The 19,834-nt window shown below is 38.5% G+C and overlaps 1 protein-coding gene across 3 annotated transcripts in view; it reads left to right on the top strand.

Annotated features, from left to right (window-relative positions):
* Positions 1-19,834, top strand: part of LOC111151473 (IKAROS family zinc finger 3) — a 92,939-nt gene that overhangs the window by 57,004 nt on the left and 16,101 nt on the right. Inside the window, exons 1-4 of one of the 3 annotated variants that reach the window (XM_022509483.1) lie at positions 9,179-9,435; positions 10,439-10,606; positions 12,468-12,575; positions 15,028-15,037. In XM_022509483.1, coding sequence (XP_022365191.1) covers positions 9,183-9,435; positions 10,439-10,606; positions 12,468-12,575; positions 15,028-15,037 — 539 coding nt within the window. In that variant the 5' untranslated portion in view covers positions 9,179-9,182. Of the gene's footprint in view, positions 1-835; positions 1,097-9,178; positions 9,436-10,438; positions 10,607-12,467; positions 12,589-15,027; positions 15,038-19,834 lie in introns of those variants that run through there. The other 2 variants (XM_022509484.1, XM_022509482.1) reach the window with 2 other exon arrangements.

Here is a 19,834-nt window from a genome sequence, read left to right as displayed (position 1 = left end):
GGTCAGCTGAATCATGCGGGCCAGGCCCTCCTCTCCTGTCCAGTCCTACAGTTCTAGGATTTTGAGTTCCACCTGCCCTACCATGGTTGTAGGTGTGCTTCCCCTTGCTTAGGCTGAGCTCCATTTACCTATGTCAATGAAAGTGACCCCTTAGAAGAGTATGTTAAAGAATGACTTCTCTTTTTATCTTTCTCAACAGTATTTCACTAGTACAGCCAGCTTCCTCTATATACAAGGTTGTCTCATTATCAGTTCCAAGAGAAACAGAGAGATAAGACTCATTTTAGCAGTGCATATACATGGAAGGGGAAGAGGCAAAGCATGGCTCTTAAAATCAGAAAAACCATTTTAACTATTCAAATCTCACTCTTAGTTGCTTAAATTGAATGCATTTGAAGGATTAAAACAGTATTTTCTTCTTGAAACTGAAGAGCTCCACCACCTTGCCTTTTAACTGCAGCCACCAGAAAAGGTACTAAATCTGAGAACCTTTCTTCTCCCCCAATACTGGAGAAGAGTTGCTCAGAATGTTTTTTTCATGGTCACTTTAAGCAGTGATGGCTAAATCCCTTCTCTCTCATTTTCTGGATGGTCTAAAACTCTTATCTGTGTGTGTGTGTGTGTGTGTGTGTGTGTGTGTGTGTGTTCCACCGACTGTGGTTCTGAATTCAAATAATGAATGCTCATCCTAATGGTGGTTTCTTGTTTTGTAGATATACAATATTATATTAGCTTCATTTGGTATTTAATTGTCAGTTGTGGGTCTCTCTCTTTGAGCCACTTTGATAACTCCAAATACAATCATTGTTCATTTCTTGCATTTTCTTCCCTGCAGATGATTCCATGAAAGTGAAAGATGAATATACTGAAAGGGATGAGAATATTTTAAAGCCAGAGCCCATGGGAAATGTGGAAGAGCCTGAAATTCCATACGGCTATTCAAGAGAATATAATGAATATGAAAACATTAAGTTGGAAAGACATGTTGTGTCATATGATAGTAGCAGGCCAACCAGCGGCAAGATGAACTGCGACGTGTGTGGATTATCCTGCATTAGCTTCAATGTCTTGATGGTTCATAAGCGGAGCCATACTGGTAAATAGTTTTCTTTATCCATTCTTCTGAAAACTGTCCTAATGCAACCATGTGAGAAATGAAATGGTGGAATTTGGGATGACTTTTGATTCCTTTCATTGATTTTTGCTGTAATTCTGATGTATTGCTCCCTCTCTGCCTTTTCATTTACCCAGTGACTTTTATTCCTGCTTTACTATCCGTTTGGCAAACATTGCAAATGTCATGAATAAAAATACTGTAGTAAGCGGAGTGTTCTAGGTCAGTCAAATATTTTTCTTCGCCTAATAAGTAGAAGCTGAATTGTGTGATATGCTTCTTAAGCATCATTCATACATTTTTGCATAACTTTTTAAAAAGCAGACCTCCTTATTATATTGGGTTCAAATTTGATAGATGAAAGGATATAGTTTTTATTACCAGTTTAAAAATTTTATCTTCAGACAATAAACAGCCAGCCTGTAGAAATGCATACAAACGCACAGTCCCACTGAGCCCAATAGACTCCATCTGACATCTGAAACTTTAAAAAAGAAGCCCTTCTGGCCCTCCATACCTTATTAAGATTTGAGTCTGTGATTCTTTTTTTCCTCAGATTGAGATTATATTAAAAAAGAATGCTAAGTAGTGTTACAAACTTACATCTGGAGAGCACTTCCAGAGCTACTCTTGTTTTTTTGATTGGGGGGGGGATGTTGTAAAATCTTTAAAAAAAAAAAAAAAAAAAAAAAAAAAGAAGAGAAACATGACAACACAATGGATCCTGTAAATCAATGCCCAGAAGTTTTGCTTTCGTTGAAGCTGTATAATTTTACTGGTTAACAAATACTAGAACTTTGTATTCTTTAGTTGGCAAAATATCATTGGTTTTCCCCCCTCCTCAGTTTACAAATAAAAATGTAAATTAGAAAATGAAAATGACCCATGATTTCAGTGTTCTTATTCCTAATACAAAGAGGCCATTGTGAGAAAGGATTAGAGATATTAATTTTATAAGGAAGACTGTTTTAGTTGATCTATTTCTGAGGTATTGGATGATAGCAACAAATTCTGTAGACTAAATACCTACCATACATATATCTCCCATTTTGCTCTTTAGTGCTTCAAGCTTCTAAATCCTATTAACAGCTGTCAAAACCTGGTAAACTATTTAGATGCTTTCACAATTTGTTTAATTGGATAGTTAGAAAATGGCATGCTAGAAAAGCCCACCCTCCCTACCCCCCCTTTCTTTTAGCCTGGCTGAACATCTGTAGTATTAGGGCCTCATTATCTCTGAATTGGCATAGCAAATCAGTGGCATCATTAAAATGCCACATTAAGATGATTAAGCTTCTTTGTTATCCAGTTGACTTTTGCATGTGCTGAGGATTTCATGGTTATGACCCCTAATCCTTGTAAAACACTTAAACAACATCACCCTTTTGTGTCTTCCTTGTCTAACAGCCTCTATCTTGTTTTGCCTCTTCTCACAGTATCTCTGGCAAACTTAAGGCTATCACTCCAAACTTGTCGTTCTTTGAGTTGGATTCTGAGAGCCCATAATTCAGAGTGGAAATTCAGAATCCCCTCTTTACACTGGGAAATTCCTACTAACATGTTATCCAAGACACCCAAGTTGTCTGTTCCATTTGCCATCTTTGATAGGTTCTTCTCTCCAACTGAGCATTTTATGTGCCTGTAAAAACAAACTGAGGCACAGTTGGCTGAGACTGCTATTGCCCCTGAAGGATTTAGATGTTGGATCCTTTCCAAGACCCATTGTTTTTGCAATGTCTCAGGTGAAACCAAAAATGTCTACTCTGGAGTGCAAGCCTTTCATGTGATAACCATCACCCCAGGAAATGAAACCATGTGCATCAGCCCCAGTGAGCCAAGCCTTTGTTCTCTTCAGCCTACAAAATTCTCTCTGGGGGGTGTGTGTGTGTTAGTGTGTGTCATCTTCCTAAGAGGCCTCCAGAACATAGACAAAGATGGGAGCAATTGTACCCCAGAGTAGCTCCTTTAGGAAGAAGTTCAGTTTAATCTAATTTTCTATGGGTTAGATTCAATTTAGACATCTTTTTCCCCCCTCTGGGAATGTTTAGCAATTACCTTTATCAGCAATTTGTGGTTTGGTATGTTTTTTTCTCCACAAGTTCACTTATAAAAAATTTACTCAGGAAGCCTTTAACATTTCTTAGTATGACATACATCATACATGCAAAAAGGCAGATATAATTACATGTATACTTTAAAGAATAACAACAAAACAAGCATCCATGGACCCACCACCTGGCTTAAGAAATAAAATATTGCTAGTGCCTGTGAAGATTCTTGATAGTATTTTAAGTGGCAATTTAAGTGTCTAAGAAACATGACACGTATTATAGGAAGCTGGAATTTACAAAACTAAAATGGGAGATTATTCACATCACAAAAGTTGTATTCGCTTCATAAAAACTTTAGGGTATTTTGGAGCAGTTCACTGTATTCAAGTATTTCTTGCCAGATCTTTTAAGACTTCTGGCCTTTATTAACAGTTCAAATGTTGCTAGTCACTGACAACTGAAAATCAAAGAAAAATGAAGAGAAACATCTCTGAACGTATAATGTAAATCAGTGGAACAATATTATCAGTTTTACATGTAACATTTTATGAACACATCAACTACATTAAGGTGAACCTGTAGAGGTTAATGATATCATGCTACATACATAAAGTTGAGTGAAGTGGGTATAGGAGAAAGAATAGAAATGAGAATTTTTTTCTATGTTAGGATATCGAGGAAGACTGCATGGAGGAAATGGCATTTAAATAGCATCTGGAAGTTTGAATAGAATATTGATATGGGGGAAGGGCATTTGGTGTTGGAAAGACTGGAAAACAGGCTTGGAAAACTGCCATTAGATTGCTGCTGTAACTTCTCAAACTTTAATGTGCATAGAAATCCTTGAGGATCTTGTTAAAATGCAAATTCTGATCAAGTAGGTCTGGGGTGAGACTTGAAAGGCTGTGTTTCTAACAAGCTCCCAGGGGATGCTGGAACTGCTGATCCAAGGCCCCCATTTCGAGTAGCAAGGTTCTAGTATAGAGAAAAGGTTGATTGAGGAGGAATGAGATGATTGGGTAGGCATAGGGCAGGTTCTGGACAGGCCCTTGAAGGTCTTGCTGGGGAGTTTGGATTTTGTTCTATAAGCAAAATGAAATCATTGAAAGTTTCTGAAAAGGAGTTTTAATGTTATAGGATGATTAATCTGGAAATAAAATGTAGTATAAAATAGAGGTCACATACACTGTGAGCCAGTTAGGAGGCTAATGCAGTGGTATATTCACGTACTAAGTATTTACTGTGTGTGTAGTTTATACAGAGCATTGCGTCAAACTGTAGAGCAGCTATACTTTTTTCTGCCCCCATCCCATCCCCCTGGAATGGCAGTTCTTAAAGTCCATTGTGCCTAAGATTTACCTACAGAGCATAATTTTAATGCATATTTCCAGTCTCCACACCCAAATTAGTAGGTCTATGATGAGACCCCCAACATTTCTATCTTCAAACCACAAAGCCTGTGGTCTCTACAGATACAGGTCAAGTAGTGTCACAGGGGATACTGAGTTTAAAAAAAAAACAAACCAACCTATGTAGCTTCTGACCTCAGATAGCTTATATGATCATATGAGAGATGAGGTGAATTTATAAGTAACTCAGAGAAACAAGAAACAGATTATTTTGCACCTGGAGGGGATGGAGGGTGGATAGGAAGTAACATACTAGTATTGGCTTTAAAGAATCTGTAGGTTTTGGACCCACCTGTGGCAACATTGGGGAAAGACCTTATAGGCAGTGGAAATAATAAAAGCAAGAATAGGGGCCCCTGGGTGGCTCAGTCATTAAGCATCTGCCTATGGTCATGATCCCAGTGCTTGGGATCTGGGCTCCCTGCTCAGTGGACAGCCTGCTTCTCCCTCTTCAACTCCCCCTGCTTGTATTCCCTCTCTTACTGTCTCTGTCATAAATAAATAAAATCTTAAATAGATAAATAAAAGCAAGAATATTTAGAAGTTGTTTAGTTTGGTTAAAGATATATGAGTATTCAAAATAAACATTACAAAGACAGGTTGGGGCCAGATGCTGAAAGACCTTTTAAATTCCTCCTTTCTGAGTTTGGACTTTATTTTGTTGGCAATAGGGAATATTGAAGAATTTTGACAGGGTCATGATATGACCAGAGCTATAGTAGAGGAAGGATAGTATGGTGGTACAGTATAGGATGAACTGGGAAGGAGAGAGAAAGGAAGCAGGGAGAACAATGTGGAGGGTAATCAGAGATTACCTGAGTTTCAGGATACTGGGAATACAAAGTAGTGGGGAGGAGAAACAGATTGGAGAAAGGATACAAAAATAGAACCAATGGGTGATTAAGTGGGGGGCAAAAATAAGATGAAGGAAAGATGCTTGTAAGGAGTCTAGCCTGAGTAACTGGGGAGATACCTAAGGAGTCCTTTGGGAATGGAGGACTGAAGAAGGGGAGAGAGATTACACCTGCATATGTGTGTGTGTGTATATACATATTATATATATATCTGGATTAGGCACACACATTTAGGAATTAATCATATATAAAACAGTAGTGGAAACCTGAAAAGTAGATGAAATTGCCACAGGGGATAAGATGTCAAGGGAAGGAAAAAGAGCTAGAAAGAAGCAATCAGAGAGGTAAGGAAAGAAGTTACAGTTTCACTGAACAAATAGGAGTATAGAAGAGGAAGGAAGATGGTCAGTAGTATAAAGGGCTAGAGAGAAGTTGGGGAGAATAGCACACAAAAGGCCATTGGATATAGGAATTGGGAGATGACTGATGATCTTCGGGGGAGCAGATTCAGTGAATTCAGTGAATTGTGGAAGTGGGAGCCCAATTAGAGGTAATTTTACATGAGATTTGAGGATATGGATGTAGAAAGCATAGCTTACTTTTGTAGTAGATCTGTCGGGAAAGGAGTGTTGAGACAGGATGAGTTTGGGTATGATGGGATGAGAGGCTAGGCCAAATTGCAATAGGAAATAGAAAAGAGGAATTGTCACCAGAGAGCCTGAGGAAATAGAATTTATAGGTCTTTTTTTTAAGATTTTATTTATTTATTTGACAGAGACACAGTGAGAGAGGAACACAAGCACGGGGAGTGGGAGAGGGAGAAGTGCTTTCTGTCTCAGAACAGAGAGCCCAACACGGGGCTCGATCCCAGGACCCCAGGATCACGACCCCAGCACCCCGGGATCATGACCCCAGCCGAAAGCAGATGCTTAACAACTGAGCCACTCAGGCACCCTGAATCTATAGGTCTTGAAGACTGATTTGATGTGGAGATTTAAAGGAAAAGGATTCCACTTTTAAGACTTGGAACTGGAAGAAGGAAGATGCCACTTGGAAATATAATGAAGTCATAAATTAGAAACAAGCTTGGGTTCAAAGATGACAAGTTTGATTTTAGACATACTTTTAATATTTTCAAGGGATACTAAGTAGTAGAATGCTCCCCTTTCGTTCCAATAAATCTTCTTCCCAAGAGAAGGAGATTAGTGTCCTTGCTGATCTTTTTGGTGGGCTCTATTTGGAGGCTAAGTGCTAAACCCAGTAATCTCTCAGAAATCCCATTTGTATCTCAGTACTAATGTATTCTAATATTCAATTCTGTGTATCTTTACATGGTAAAGCATGATGAATTGTTCATCCCCAGTAACCACACAGAGAGGCCATTCAGTTCTTTCATCTAAAAGTAGTACAGTTCCAAAGACAAACCAATAACTGTCCGAAGAACTCTTGGTCCATTAAGTATAAGGGACTTTTCCTATATCCTATCCATGTGTCTCTTATCTTTCCCTCAGAGGTCTGTGTCTCAAATACCATCTTTTTTGTTCTACAGCTAAATCCTAAGGGACAAAATCCAAGATTTTCTCTTGAGCCAGGTTGGTGTAGTATTTCAATTTGATGTCAAACCCATTAAAGACCAAGTCCTGAGGGAAGGAGCATTCTCTTTTGTCCTGTGTTTTCAGAAAGACCTCACACATTTATCTTCCTAGTTTTTAATTGTCATTGTCCATGGATTGGCCTGGATCTGTTCATATTAACATTTTATAACCAAAATGAAAAGGATCTTCTTTCTGCTGGCCCCTATCTGCTGTTTTTGGTTTTCAGTAGCTGAAGTTTTCCGTTGAGGTTCTTTTAAACGCCTACATGCAAACTGAAGAGCACTCAAGCTTTGGTGGGATATCACCCACAGCTGGAGTGATGAAGGAAGGGAGGAGGGTACAAGCCTCAGGTGCATCCTTCTCTTAATTTTTTTTTCTTAAACAAAACCTCTTAAGCAAACAAATTCTATCTGAAAGCAGGCGAGACCCATCCAGAGAAAGAAGGGAATGAACCTCTTTCCATGTAGGAAATGGGTATGAATTCATATGTGACCAAGATGCATTAAATGGGCAAATTTTAAACATGTTGGACTGATCCTACAGCCCTACATCTCTTCTAATCAAAGAGTGAAATGCTATGAACCATAAACCGTGTTGAGAAGCAGAGGAACAGTGTTGCAGCAATGGCTCCTTGGTTGGTGGTTAGGCCCTGTCTTGCTCTATTAAGCAAACACAGTTAATATAGATAAAAGGTAACCTTGATAGAAGTGAAAATTGAAACTTGAGTTGAAGGTAGCAAGCCAGGCACAGCTGCAGTTGTACTTCCTCCTATGTGGCAACAGGAGCTGCACTTACTGGTGTTTTTTGGAAGGGATGCAGTTTTTTAAAGTATCTTTTCTTCAGAGTGTTTTGGTTTTTAATGTCTACACCACTGATGAGAGAGTGGAATTTGTTAGTAAGAAGCCACCTAGACTTTTTACATCTAGTGTGTGAGGTCAGATCCAAGTTCAGCATTCTAATCACACACTGGCTGTTAACTGACTGTGTAACCTTGGGCAAGTCACTGAAAAGATCTCTGGTGACAGATTTTCTTACCTGAAACACCAAAGGGTTGGAATAGATGATCCCTTCCAGCCCTAAGACTCCACTGATTTATGATTCCTCATGAGGAAGCATAACTTCCAATTTCTAAGAATAAATATTAGGAAAAGTAAGCATTTATACAGCTTATTTTATATATGAAAATCCCTGGCAAGTATCTATTATGATTTTATCAGGCAATTATTTAGGTGTTATTAGTGTCTACATAAATTTGCCTTCTTTACTTCTTATTTCTTCAGCTTAAGAGTGTTGCAACTCTTTGTAAGACAGTGCCTGGTCAGCTGAATCATGCGGGCCAGGCCCTCCTCTCCTGTCCAGTCCTACAGTTCTAGGATTTTGAGTTCCACCTGCCCTACCATGGTTGTAGGTGTGCTTCCCCTTGCTTAGGCTGAGCTCCATTTACCTATGTCAATGAAAGTGACCCCTTAGAAGAGTATGTTAAAGAATGACTTCTCTTTTTATCTTTCTCAACAGTATTTCACTAGTACAGCCAGCTTCCTCTATATACAAGGTTGTCTCATTATCAGTTCCAAGAGAAACAGAGAGATAAGACTCATTTTAGCAGTGCATATACATGGAAGGGGAAGAGGCAAAGCATGGCTCTTAAAATCAGAAAAACCATTTTAACTATTCAAATCTCACTCTTAGTTGCTTAAATTGAATGCATTTGAAGGATTAAAACAGTATTTTCTTCTTGAAACTGAAGAGCTCCACCACCTTGCCTTTTAACTGCAGCCACCAGAAAAGGTACTAAATCTGAGAACCTTTCTTCTCCCCCAATACTGGAGAAGAGTTGCTCAGAATGTTTTTTTCATGGTCACTTTAAGCAGTGATGGCTAAATCCCTTCTCTCTCATTTTCTGGATGGTCTAAAACTCTTATCTGTGTGTGTGTGTGTGTGTGTGTGTGTGTGTGTGTGTGTTCCACCGACTGTGGTTCTGAATTCAAATAATGAATGCTCATCCTAATGGTGGTTTCTTGTTTTGTAGATATACAATATTATATTAGCTTCATTTGGTATTTAATTGTCAGTTGTGGGTCTCTCTCTTTGAGCCACTTTGATAACTCCAAATACAATCATTGTTCATTTCTTGCATTTTCTTCCCTGCAGATGATTCCATGAAAGTGAAAGATGAATATACTGAAAGGGATGAGAATATTTTAAAGCCAGAGCCCATGGGAAATGTGGAAGAGCCTGAAATTCCATACGGCTATTCAAGAGAATATAATGAATATGAAAACATTAAGTTGGAAAGACATGTTGTGTCATATGATAGTAGCAGGCCAACCAGCGGCAAGATGAACTGCGACGTGTGTGGATTATCCTGCATTAGCTTCAATGTCTTGATGGTTCATAAGCGGAGCCATACTGGTAAATAGTTTTCTTTATCCATTCTTCTGAAAACTGTCCTAATGCAACCATGTGAGAAATGAAATGGTGGAATTTGGGATGACTTTTGATTCCTTTCATTGATTTTTGCTGTAATTCTGATGTATTGCTCCCTCTCTGCCTTTTCATTTACCCAGTGACTTTTATTCCTGCTTTACTATCCGTTTGGCAAACATTGCAAATGTCATGAATAAAAATACTGTAGTAAGCGGAGTGTTCTAGGTCAGTCAAATATTTTTCTTCGCCTAATAAGTAGAAGCTGAATTGTGTGATATGCTTCTTAAGCATCATTCATACATTTTTGCATAACTTTTTAAAAAGCAGACCTCCTTATTATATTGGGTTCAAATTTGATAGATGAAAGGATATAGTTTTTATTACCAGTTTAAAAATTTTATCTTCAGACAATAAACAGCCAGCCTGTAGAAATGCATACAAACGCACAGTCCCACTGAGCCCAATAGACTCCATCTGACATCTGAAACTTTAAAAAAGAAGCCCTTCTGGCCCTCCATACCTTATTAAGATTTGAGTCTGTGATTCTTTTTTTCCTCAGATTGAGATTATATTAAAAAAGAATGCTAAGTAGTGTTACAAACTTACATCTGGAGAGCACTTCCAGAGCTACTCTTGTTTTTTTGATTGGGGGGGGGATGTTGTTTCTTTCTTTCTTTCTTTCTTTCTTTCTTTCTTTCTTTCTTTCTTTCTTTCTTTCTTTTTTTGCTCTAATCCAAGACAGTAAGTAAAATAGTCTTGCTATTTGGGAATGGAGGACTGAAGAAGGGGAATGTTTTTTCTCTCCTACAGGGAAGACTCCAGAAGTAAGTTGTACACTTGCCTTGAAGTATAGCTCCAGCTGATCCCAATATGATATGAACAGATACTATCTATAAGATGAGCTTTTGCCATAGGCGTCTAATCTGTGCATATGCTTTGCCACTTGTTTGCTGGGTGATCAGAAGTCTCCTTTTTGTCCTTTTTAAAGGTGAACGCCCATTCCAGTGTAATCAGTGTGGGGCATCTTTTACTCAGAAAGGTAACCTCCTCCGCCACATTAAACTGCACACAGGGGAAAAACCTTTTAAGTGTCACCTCTGCAACTATGCATGCCAGAGAAGAGACGCACTCACAGGTCACCTTAGGACACATTCTGGTAAGTGAGAGCAATGAGCGTTCCATATCTAGTAAATATGTGTTCCTTGGTGCCCATTGAAGAAACTAGAAAGAGTTAAGTATGGAAGTTTCAATCCGTCATTCCTGTTCTGAAGGGTTACAACAGCAGAGACCTCTAGGGCTAATTACACTTCCATTAAGGCATTAATTGCTCTCCGTCTGGCTCAATGGGGATGATCATCTCCTTATCATCCTTGCTCCCCTAGAGAACAAGACAGTGAGACAGGAAAAGTCTGCTCTATAAAAATGCCTTTTAAATTTTTTTGAAAAAATTATGGTCTTCAGTATTTTCTTATGGTAAACTTTATTAAGAGATTACTTTCCTAAAAAACACACAGACACACTTTTCATTCAGAAGTCTGGACAAGCAAATGATGTACATACAGTCTGTAAGTTACATAAAAGTGTAAATGGAGTATAAATCATTGTCAGAGGGTTCCTTTTGGCCATTCTGGGCTAAAAATTTTTAAACTGGGATATAATTGACAGTATAACATTGTATTGGTTTTAGGTGTGCATCTCTTAAACCTGACTTTCTTCTTGATCAGCCTATTTATTTTTAATCTCTAGAAGATGAGCAGCAAAAGAATTCATTAAAAAAACCCAACTATGTTCTATTTTGATGTTTTCACTCTTTATTTTAACCAAGCAAGATAATAAAACTTTTTTCGACATTTAGAATTTCCCTCCTAGAAAAATAAAACTGAGTTTATTTTCAAATTTGAGACCTCATGTTCTTGATGTTATCTGACAAACTTTTTAATTGAAGGGAAAAAAAAGGTTTGTTTTTATGTCAATCCACATACTGCTGTGACTAAAACCCAGCCCCAAACCCACAACTGGTCACAATTCAGAGACTAAGGATTAAACAAGTCAGCCCCAGCAAAACCCACCACGAGAGACCGTAAGTGGTAAGAGAAAGGTTTCTTTTATAGTTCATTGTTCAGAGTAATGAATTAAGGATGAATTTGGTCCAAAAAATTAGAATAGTTCTCTTCTGTTGCTTTTTTCAAGTAAGATCCAAACATAGTGGTCACTTTTTAGATAGATTCTCGAGGACCCCACTATGCAGATAACAACATTTTTAGCCCTAGCAAACCTGCATTTATTTTAATTTGGGATTCGAGAGGGATCTTTTAGTACTTTAAGTCCCAAAACTCTGTTTTAACCAGAGCAGCAGGATTAGAAAATAAAAATCTCAGTTCCTAAAACTCTGACATATTCATAGGGTACATTTATCAATAAATCAGAAAGGCCAGCCCTGGACACAGAGTTGAAGTTATTACTTATAATTAGCTTAGTTTTTTTCAAGCCCAGACTTCACTATAACCACTTAGCAAGGATAAACTAAATTTATCCAAATATGTCAGAACTCTGAAAAATCCATCAGTTTCTGGCTGAATGTCTAACTCCCAGCATTCTTTACTTACAACCAGATGGATGTCACAAAATAAGGGATCTCTTTCTATTTCATTTTTAAGCCGCACTAACCTCCTTGAGAAGAAAAAAAACAAAAAACGGCCTTATATTTTTTCCTAAAGAAATAACATTTCATCTGGAACCAAAACACTGTGCTCAGTGATAGTCATTAAATCCAAATCCTTCCACATGTGAAAGGAGGCTATTCTTTTAAAGAAAACTTAAATATAACAGTCATTCGAAGATTATCACCTAATTCCAGTTTACTAAATTTAAAAATAATATAGCTGCATAAGTATCCAAATACCCTGGCTTCTTTCAGCAGCCTCATTCCTAAAGGACAGTTTGCACAGAGCCCCACGACACCACTTGTTCTGTAACCCCTAAGGGTCACTGAGTGCCCCCTTGTGCTCTCCTTATAGTTGAGAAACCCTATAAATGTGAGTTTTGTGGAAGGAGTTACAAGCAGAGAAGTTCCCTCGAGGAGCATAAGGAGCGCTGCCGTACATTTCTTCAGAACACGGATCTGGGTGAGACTGGTGAGTTCATTCTTTCTACACACCTGTAGTGAGCATCTCCTCTTCTAAGTGGTGGGAGACGTAGTAAACAAACAAACAAACAAACAAAAAAAGTCTGTCCTTGCAGTTTATATTTTAATGGGGAAAGGCAGACCATAAGCAAAGTAAATAAGTAACATATACAGTATATTAGAAGGTAGTAAGTACTATTAAGCAAAATGAAGTACATCCTGGGGGGAAAGAAGGTAAGTCAGGGAGGCGACATTTGAACTGACTTAAAGGGATAAGGAGAAAACCCTGCAAAGAACTAGGAAATAGCAAGTGCAAAGGCCCTGCGGCTTGAGTTTGAAGAAGTATTAAGTAGTCCTGTGTGGCTGGAGCAGAGTGGGGAAGGGAACATGAGGCCAGAAAGGAAATGGGAAACCAGATCTTATCAAGCCTTGTTGGCCATTATAAAGGGTGGCTTTTACCAAGTGAAACTGAAGATCTTCAAAGGGTTTTGAATTGAGAGGTAACATGATTGGACTTTTCATTTTAGAAGAATCACTCTACTTGCTATTGAGAAGATATTTTTATTTGCAGCAAGATTGGGATTTGGAGAGTCTAGTTAGAAAGCCATTACAGTAATTCAAGTGGGAGAAGACTGTGTCTGGGGTAGTGGTAGAGGTGATGAGAAATGTTCTAATTCTCTAAACATTTTAAAGGTAGAGCCGACAGGATTTCCTAACAGATTGATGTAGGATATGATGAAGAATGCAGTTGCCATTCCCTGAAAGAGCAATTAAGAGTCGAGCAGGTTGAGGTCTGGCTAAGGCAGAGTCAGTTAAAACTACAAGGATTTTCAGGACGCCTGGGTGGCTCAGTCAGCTAAGTGTCCACCTTTGGCTCAGGTTATGATTTTTGGGGTCCTGGGATCGAGCCCCACATTGGGCTCCCTGCTCAGCAGGGAGTCTCCTCCCTCTCCCTCTGACCCTCCCCATGCACATGCTTTCTCCCTCCCCCCTCTCATAAATAAATAAATAAATAAATATCTTTAAAAACCGATGACGACAACAACATTACAAGGATTTTCTTTGCCCAAAGCCCTCAAATCATATACTTGTCTACTCATATGATTTATTGTGATGTCTGTCTTTGGCTTCAGGAATATCATATTTTATTCAGTGTTTTGAATTATATGCCTAGGGGCAATTGGTTGAAACACTAGATGCTTTTCGTATATCAGTTGTGGTTTTATTTCCTTCTCACTCTACAGTTGAAACAGCATGAAACATCTTTGTGTCACATCTTTGCAGTTGTCCTTTGTCCCATGCAGGTGACCATTATTCTGGTTCCATAGATTGGGTTGCCTGACATTTTTATTTGGTTAATTGGACAAGTTGTATATTCCGAGTATTGAATCCTTAGGGGATGTGGTGTTTGCCAGCAGTAGGGGCCGTTGAATGGTTTGAATATTGTAAAGCAGAAAGATTACAAAAATATGAAAGAAATAATGTGAAACTCGGGGAAATGGAGTGGAAATCATGAGTAGCCTAGCTGTACTTATTTTGAGTGAGAGGAAACTTTTCTTTTAGATAAAGCCTATTTTATGGTGTTAGGAGCTGGCCAACTGAATTCTGCTGTTTGCACTGTTTCTGCTTTTTATCCTGATGGCATCTTTGGTTTTATCAAAGAGTTGGATTTCCTCCTTATTTCTAAAGAGAAATGTTAGCAACAGACAGAGCTCTTTCTGTGAGACATTCCCAGGTTATAAAAATCTATTATATTCCAAATAGAATTATTAATATTTAAAGCTAGAAGGTTAAAGACAGCATCTAATCCTACCACCTCATTTTAGAGGTGAGGAAATTGAAACTCATAAAAAATTGAGTGACTTGCTTCAAAATCACTGGAAGTTTTGTTTTTTTCATGGTTAGCTATATTTATTTTCAAAAATTCACTGCAATATAATGCACTTACCATAAAATTCACCTTTTTAAAAAGTGTATAATTCAGTAGTTTTTAATATATCCACAAAGTTATACAACCATCACCACTAATTCCATAACATTTTCATCACCCTCAAAAGAAACCTTGTACCCATTAGCAGTCATTCTCCATTCCCCGCTCTTTAGCCCCTGGCAGCCACTGATCTACTCTCTGTCTCTATGGATTTACTTTTTCTGAACATTTCACGTACATAGAATCATACAATACATGGCCTTTTATGTTTGGCTTTTTTCCCTTAGCATAATGTTTTCAAGGTCATACATATATCCATGTATCCCATATAAGCACTTCAATATTTTTTATGGCCTAATAATATTCCATTGTATGGATTTACTGTATTTTTTTTTTAATCTGTACATCAGTTAATAGACATATAGGGGGTACCTGGGTGGCTCAGTCGTTAAGTGTCTGCCTTTGGCTCAGGTCATGATCCCAAGGTCCTGGGATCGAGCCCTATATGGGGCTCCCCACTCAGTGGGAAGCCTGTTTCTCCCGCTCTCTCCCCCTGTTTGCGTTCCCTCCTTGCTGTCTCTTTCTGTCAAATAAATAAATAAAATCTTTCTTTTGACAATTTTTTTAAAAGATTTTATTTATTTATTTATTTATTTGTCAGAGAGAGAGAGCACAAGCAGGCAGAGAGGCAGGCAGAGGCAGAGAGAGAAGCAGGCTCCCCACTGAGCAAGGAGCCCGAGGTGGGACTCGATCCCAGGACCCTGGGATCATGACCTGAACCGAAGACAGTGGCTTAACCGACTAAGCCACCCAGGCATCCCTAAATAAGTAAAATCTTTAAAAAAAAAAAATACACATCTGGGTTTTCTTCCACTTTGGGAAAATATGGGTTGATTAGCTATTTTTTAAGGTTATATATTATCTGGTTTGTGAAAGAAATATAGAAGCACTCACACTAGTAGACACACACATATGCGTGTATGTGTATCTTGAGTCTCTTGGAGTTAGGGGGAAAACCAGTATACTATCCTCTATGAGTAGTAAGTTCAAAATACTGATTTTAAAGTAAGGTTACCACCTTATTTCCCATCCCCATAACTTTTGTTTGTTTTTTTTAGGAATGTCAAATTAGGAAAGTTCAAAGAAATATTTTAGCTATCTTCAGTGGTTTACGGTGATTCAGGAAACGCTGAAATACAGAGGTTAATTTGCATTTCATAGGGTGGTTTGATGGATGCGTGCAACATTCTTTAAGTCTCAGCAAAAAATAAAGGGTTAACTAAGTCAGCAAGTTTTAATTTCTTTGTTTAAAACAAATATTTTGTAATGTTGGTTTCATGTTATAAAATGTATAAAGTCACAGTTTAATCAAGTATGATAAAAACAGCATGTCAGTCAATATATTACTCTTTTGTATTTCAGATAGTTCCCATGATTTTTCCTGAAATCCAAAATGTAAAGAATGTGGTTTTTTTAGTTTATTATTTTTTTTAGTCATCTCTACACCCAACGTGGGGCTCCAACCCATGACTCCAAGACCAAGAGTCACAGGCTCTTCTGAGTGAGCCAGCCAGGTGCCCCTAAAATGTAAAGAATGTTCAATTCACACAAGCCATTACTTTCATTATTGCCACTACTCCCGATGTGGTTTTCATTTCTGTTTTCTTCTTTAAATTGGGAGTCCCAGTCTGGATATCATGTTCCATTCTGAACCTGACCAACCTGACCAGTGGTACATCTTACCCCTTCCTCCCTTGCTTTTAAAGAGATGATACTCCATTGCTACTGTGGCTGTGGCACTTTATTCATCAAGTGCTTATTGTCGATTGAAGTGCAGCCTAGTGTAAATCCCTAGCTGTGAGTAAGCAGGTCTTTATGGAAGCAAAACAGAAAAAAAGCCCTGGGCTGGACACCAGTCTACAAAAGAATGCTGTGTTAGGTAACAGGACTTTTGGCCTTACTAATAATTTTTATTTCATTCAGATAGTCGTTGGATTCTCTGTGTGCCAGAGCCGTTCATAAAAATGAGTGAAAGTTTAGCCCCTCCCCTTGGACAACTCGCAATCCAACAAGGCGATGGGTGCTTGATCTGTTAATAAACTACGAAGGTCTGGTAGAGGCACATGTGATATTGCTACATCAGTCCAGGTTTCTACTCCAGACCTCACGGATGATGTCATCAAGATACTCCAATTCTGCGATCTTAATGGAGTACATATGAAAAGAAGAATAAATAGAGATGAGCACGAATTTCATTTTCTCATTAGCTTGATTCTTATTCCAGAAAGAGACTGGAATAGAGATTCATTTAGCCTCGTTTCACACAAATTATGAGTACTTGGAGTGGGACGTTTTTTGACAGTGAGTTCTAGCAATAACAAGATTTTTTTAAGTAATTGGGATGCCTGGGTGGCTCAGTGGGTTAGGCCTCTGCCTTCAGCTCAGGTCATGATCTCAGGGTCCTGGGATCGAGCCCCACATCGGGATCTCTGCTCAGTGGAGAGCCTGCTTACCCTTCTCTCTCTGCCTGCCTCTCTCCCTACTTGTGATCTCTCTCTCTCTGTCAAATAAATAAAATCTTTTAAAAAAATATTTTTTTAAGTAATTGAATAATTATATTTCTTTATGAATCTTTGAGTCACAGCCTCTTATCTTCATGCTCATTGTTTCGGCTGAGCCAATACAAGCATGAGAATTGTCAAATAAACTTACATTTTTTGCGAAGTAAGAGACCAATGAAAAACTTTAAAATATTTTAAAAGTTGATTTTCCCAACTGATTTTTCTTCTTAAAAAGTGCTACCATCTGACAGGTAGTATTTATTCTACTTGCTCAAAAAGGCAACAATTTTATGTAACTTTTTTGTTAGAACCTGCCTCAATCTTTGATAGCAATCTATTGTTAGACAATTCTTGTTACACAATAACACCCCTTTGTTCCACTGTCCATCAGTTACCTACTGACCACACCAGAGAAGAGACAGGAAGCAATGCCTCTTAGTTGAGCTCCATTTAACACTTCAAGATCAAATGAAAGATTCTGAACAAACACAAAAACACAACCAATTACATGGTTAAATCTGCAGTCACTTTGAGATAGGAATTGCATCATGGAAATAGTTAACTGAAAACCAGACAATTAAGACTTATGTGGAGATGAAAGATAGAAACCGGTTCTGTAATTATGGCTTCATATTAGTTTTATTATTTATATCTTCAACGTGTATCTAAAATCATTTTGCTAATGAAAATTGTTACATCCACTATATAGTAGGCAAGTGACATGAGGAATTGATCCAGAATTACAGCCCTCCTCCAAGGCTCTCATGAACCAAGTATGTAAATTGTACTCCTTGCCACTATCCATATTCCACACCCACCCCTTGCAACATTAAACTGCCAAACACCACCCAGGAACGGATTTCCTATTTCATCATTTAAACCCATTATCTTGTCCCCTTACTATCTTGCCAAACTGGTTTCCCTCCACTTACATTTTTGAGACATGATGTGGCAAGATAACAAGTCTAGACTATATAAATAGACAGTTGGGTCTTCAAGTTGAAGCAGAGGACCAAAAGGCAGTGGTCCTCTTCGTTTGCTGAAAAGAGTACCACCTAAGCTTATAATCTCAAGAGATCCTCTAATTCCAGAGCATTTCCTTTTGTTTTAAAGCGTGCCCAAGTAGTAGTAGTACACAGCAAGCTGTCCAACTGACTGCAAGGCAAAAGACCAGCAGTTTGGGGGGGAAAAAAGAGTGCAGCATATTCTGTTAAAGTTGGAACCTTTGCCTAACTTGCCAATTAGAAAACGGTTGACTTGGTAAAGATGAACCTAATCTCTAGAGTGTGTTTACATGTCCAATGACAGTTGGGATCTTGGAGTTGATATTTTGAGTGAACAAACCAGGGAGAGGGGTTGGGGTGGGGGGAAGCCCTCTCGATTCGCCTCAGAGGGTTTTGTTGGCTCTAACCAGAGTTGTGGAGATGGGAAAGTCTCCACCCATGCCCCCAATTATCTGTCCATCCAAACACTTCAGAATGTTATCTTTTTAAATGTCAGGCATTTGGCCACTGTTCTACAGAGTAAGATTTATCTAGAAATGACTTGTCAAGACAAGCTTGGTGAGTAACTAGGGATAAAAGGTGATGTTATCTCGGAAGGCTGCCATTTAGTGACATGCCCTCATTATGTTATTTAGGTCATGCATCCCCGCTTTAGCATCCTCCCGAATATAGAAGATATTGAGTATGTGTCCTCAGAAAGCTGCTAGTGGTAATTGATAGTGACTTGGTAAAATGTAGACAGTGACTGCGGAGAGCTGAACGGGAAAAGTAGGCTGGTGACATAATGCTTGGGGTGAGTCCTGGGGCTTAAAGGGACAGATTTCTGGGGGGTGATTAGCCCATTAGAGGAGTGACTGAAGACACCAGTATGAATAGTGGTAAAATGGTGGTGGACTTAAAAATTCCCACAGGACTGTTTTTCATTCATGTTTCGCTGTAAAGCTTTCTGATAATAATACAGGGTTGGAAGGGGAGGTGGGAGGGGGAAAGGGGGGCTAACCTGGATTTAATCCCCTCAAAGTTGCTCAAACCAGAATGACTGTTCTCAGTCAAAGCACCACTTAACTGCCTCTCAGATGATTCTAAGAAAAAGTGTCTTTGTAACAGCCTCAGGAACTGATTTCAAATCCCAGGCCTTTGTCTTTCATCTCTCTGTTCTTGGGGCTCTGGGTAGTGCCACATCTGGTGGTGGTTTGTGTGAAAGGAAATAATATATATATAATAGTTTCCTGTTTGGTCATTTAAACCTATCCCTGTGCTGGACAGAATTTGACCCACTTCACTCAGTAACAAAATGTCCTGTCTCTAAAGTGCCCATTATTGGCAACAGCGGGTCAGCCAAAGTGATAGTGCTTTACCACCAGCCCCAAAGCTGCCCAGGCCCCCTATTCTAACCTTTACTGTTTTCATTTACACAAATAGTATTGTTAGTAACTGAACCCGGAACCTGGGACTTATTTCTTTGAAGCATCTAATTACGTTTGACAAGAAACTCCCAAAGTCTAGTAAATATGGTCATTGTCCTTTTATTCCTTTTTGGAGCCAGATTTCATTTTATTCTTGAATTTAAAAACCATCAGCTTTATAATTTATTGTGCAATGACTGGCAACACAAACAAAAACATGCTAATAATAAAATGAAACATATTTAATATTTTGAATTCTCTTTCTTTAATTTGGCTTTAGTTTTCTTGCTCTGACAGTTTTCTTACTTGACAGTCTTGCCCTGGAGGTTTTTTGCTTGTTTACTTGCAGAGGTGACTGT

Source organism: Enhydra lutris, unplaced genomic scaffold (assembly GCF_002288905.1).
Source record: "Enhydra lutris kenyoni isolate GAN:26980312 unplaced genomic scaffold, ASM228890v2 scaffoldscaffold26, whole genome shotgun sequence".
Taxonomy (NCBI): domain Eukaryota; kingdom Metazoa; phylum Chordata; class Mammalia; order Carnivora; family Mustelidae; genus Enhydra; species Enhydra lutris.
The sequence above is the reverse complement of the archived record's forward strand: the minus strand, read 5'-3'. Positions and strand labels throughout refer to the sequence as shown.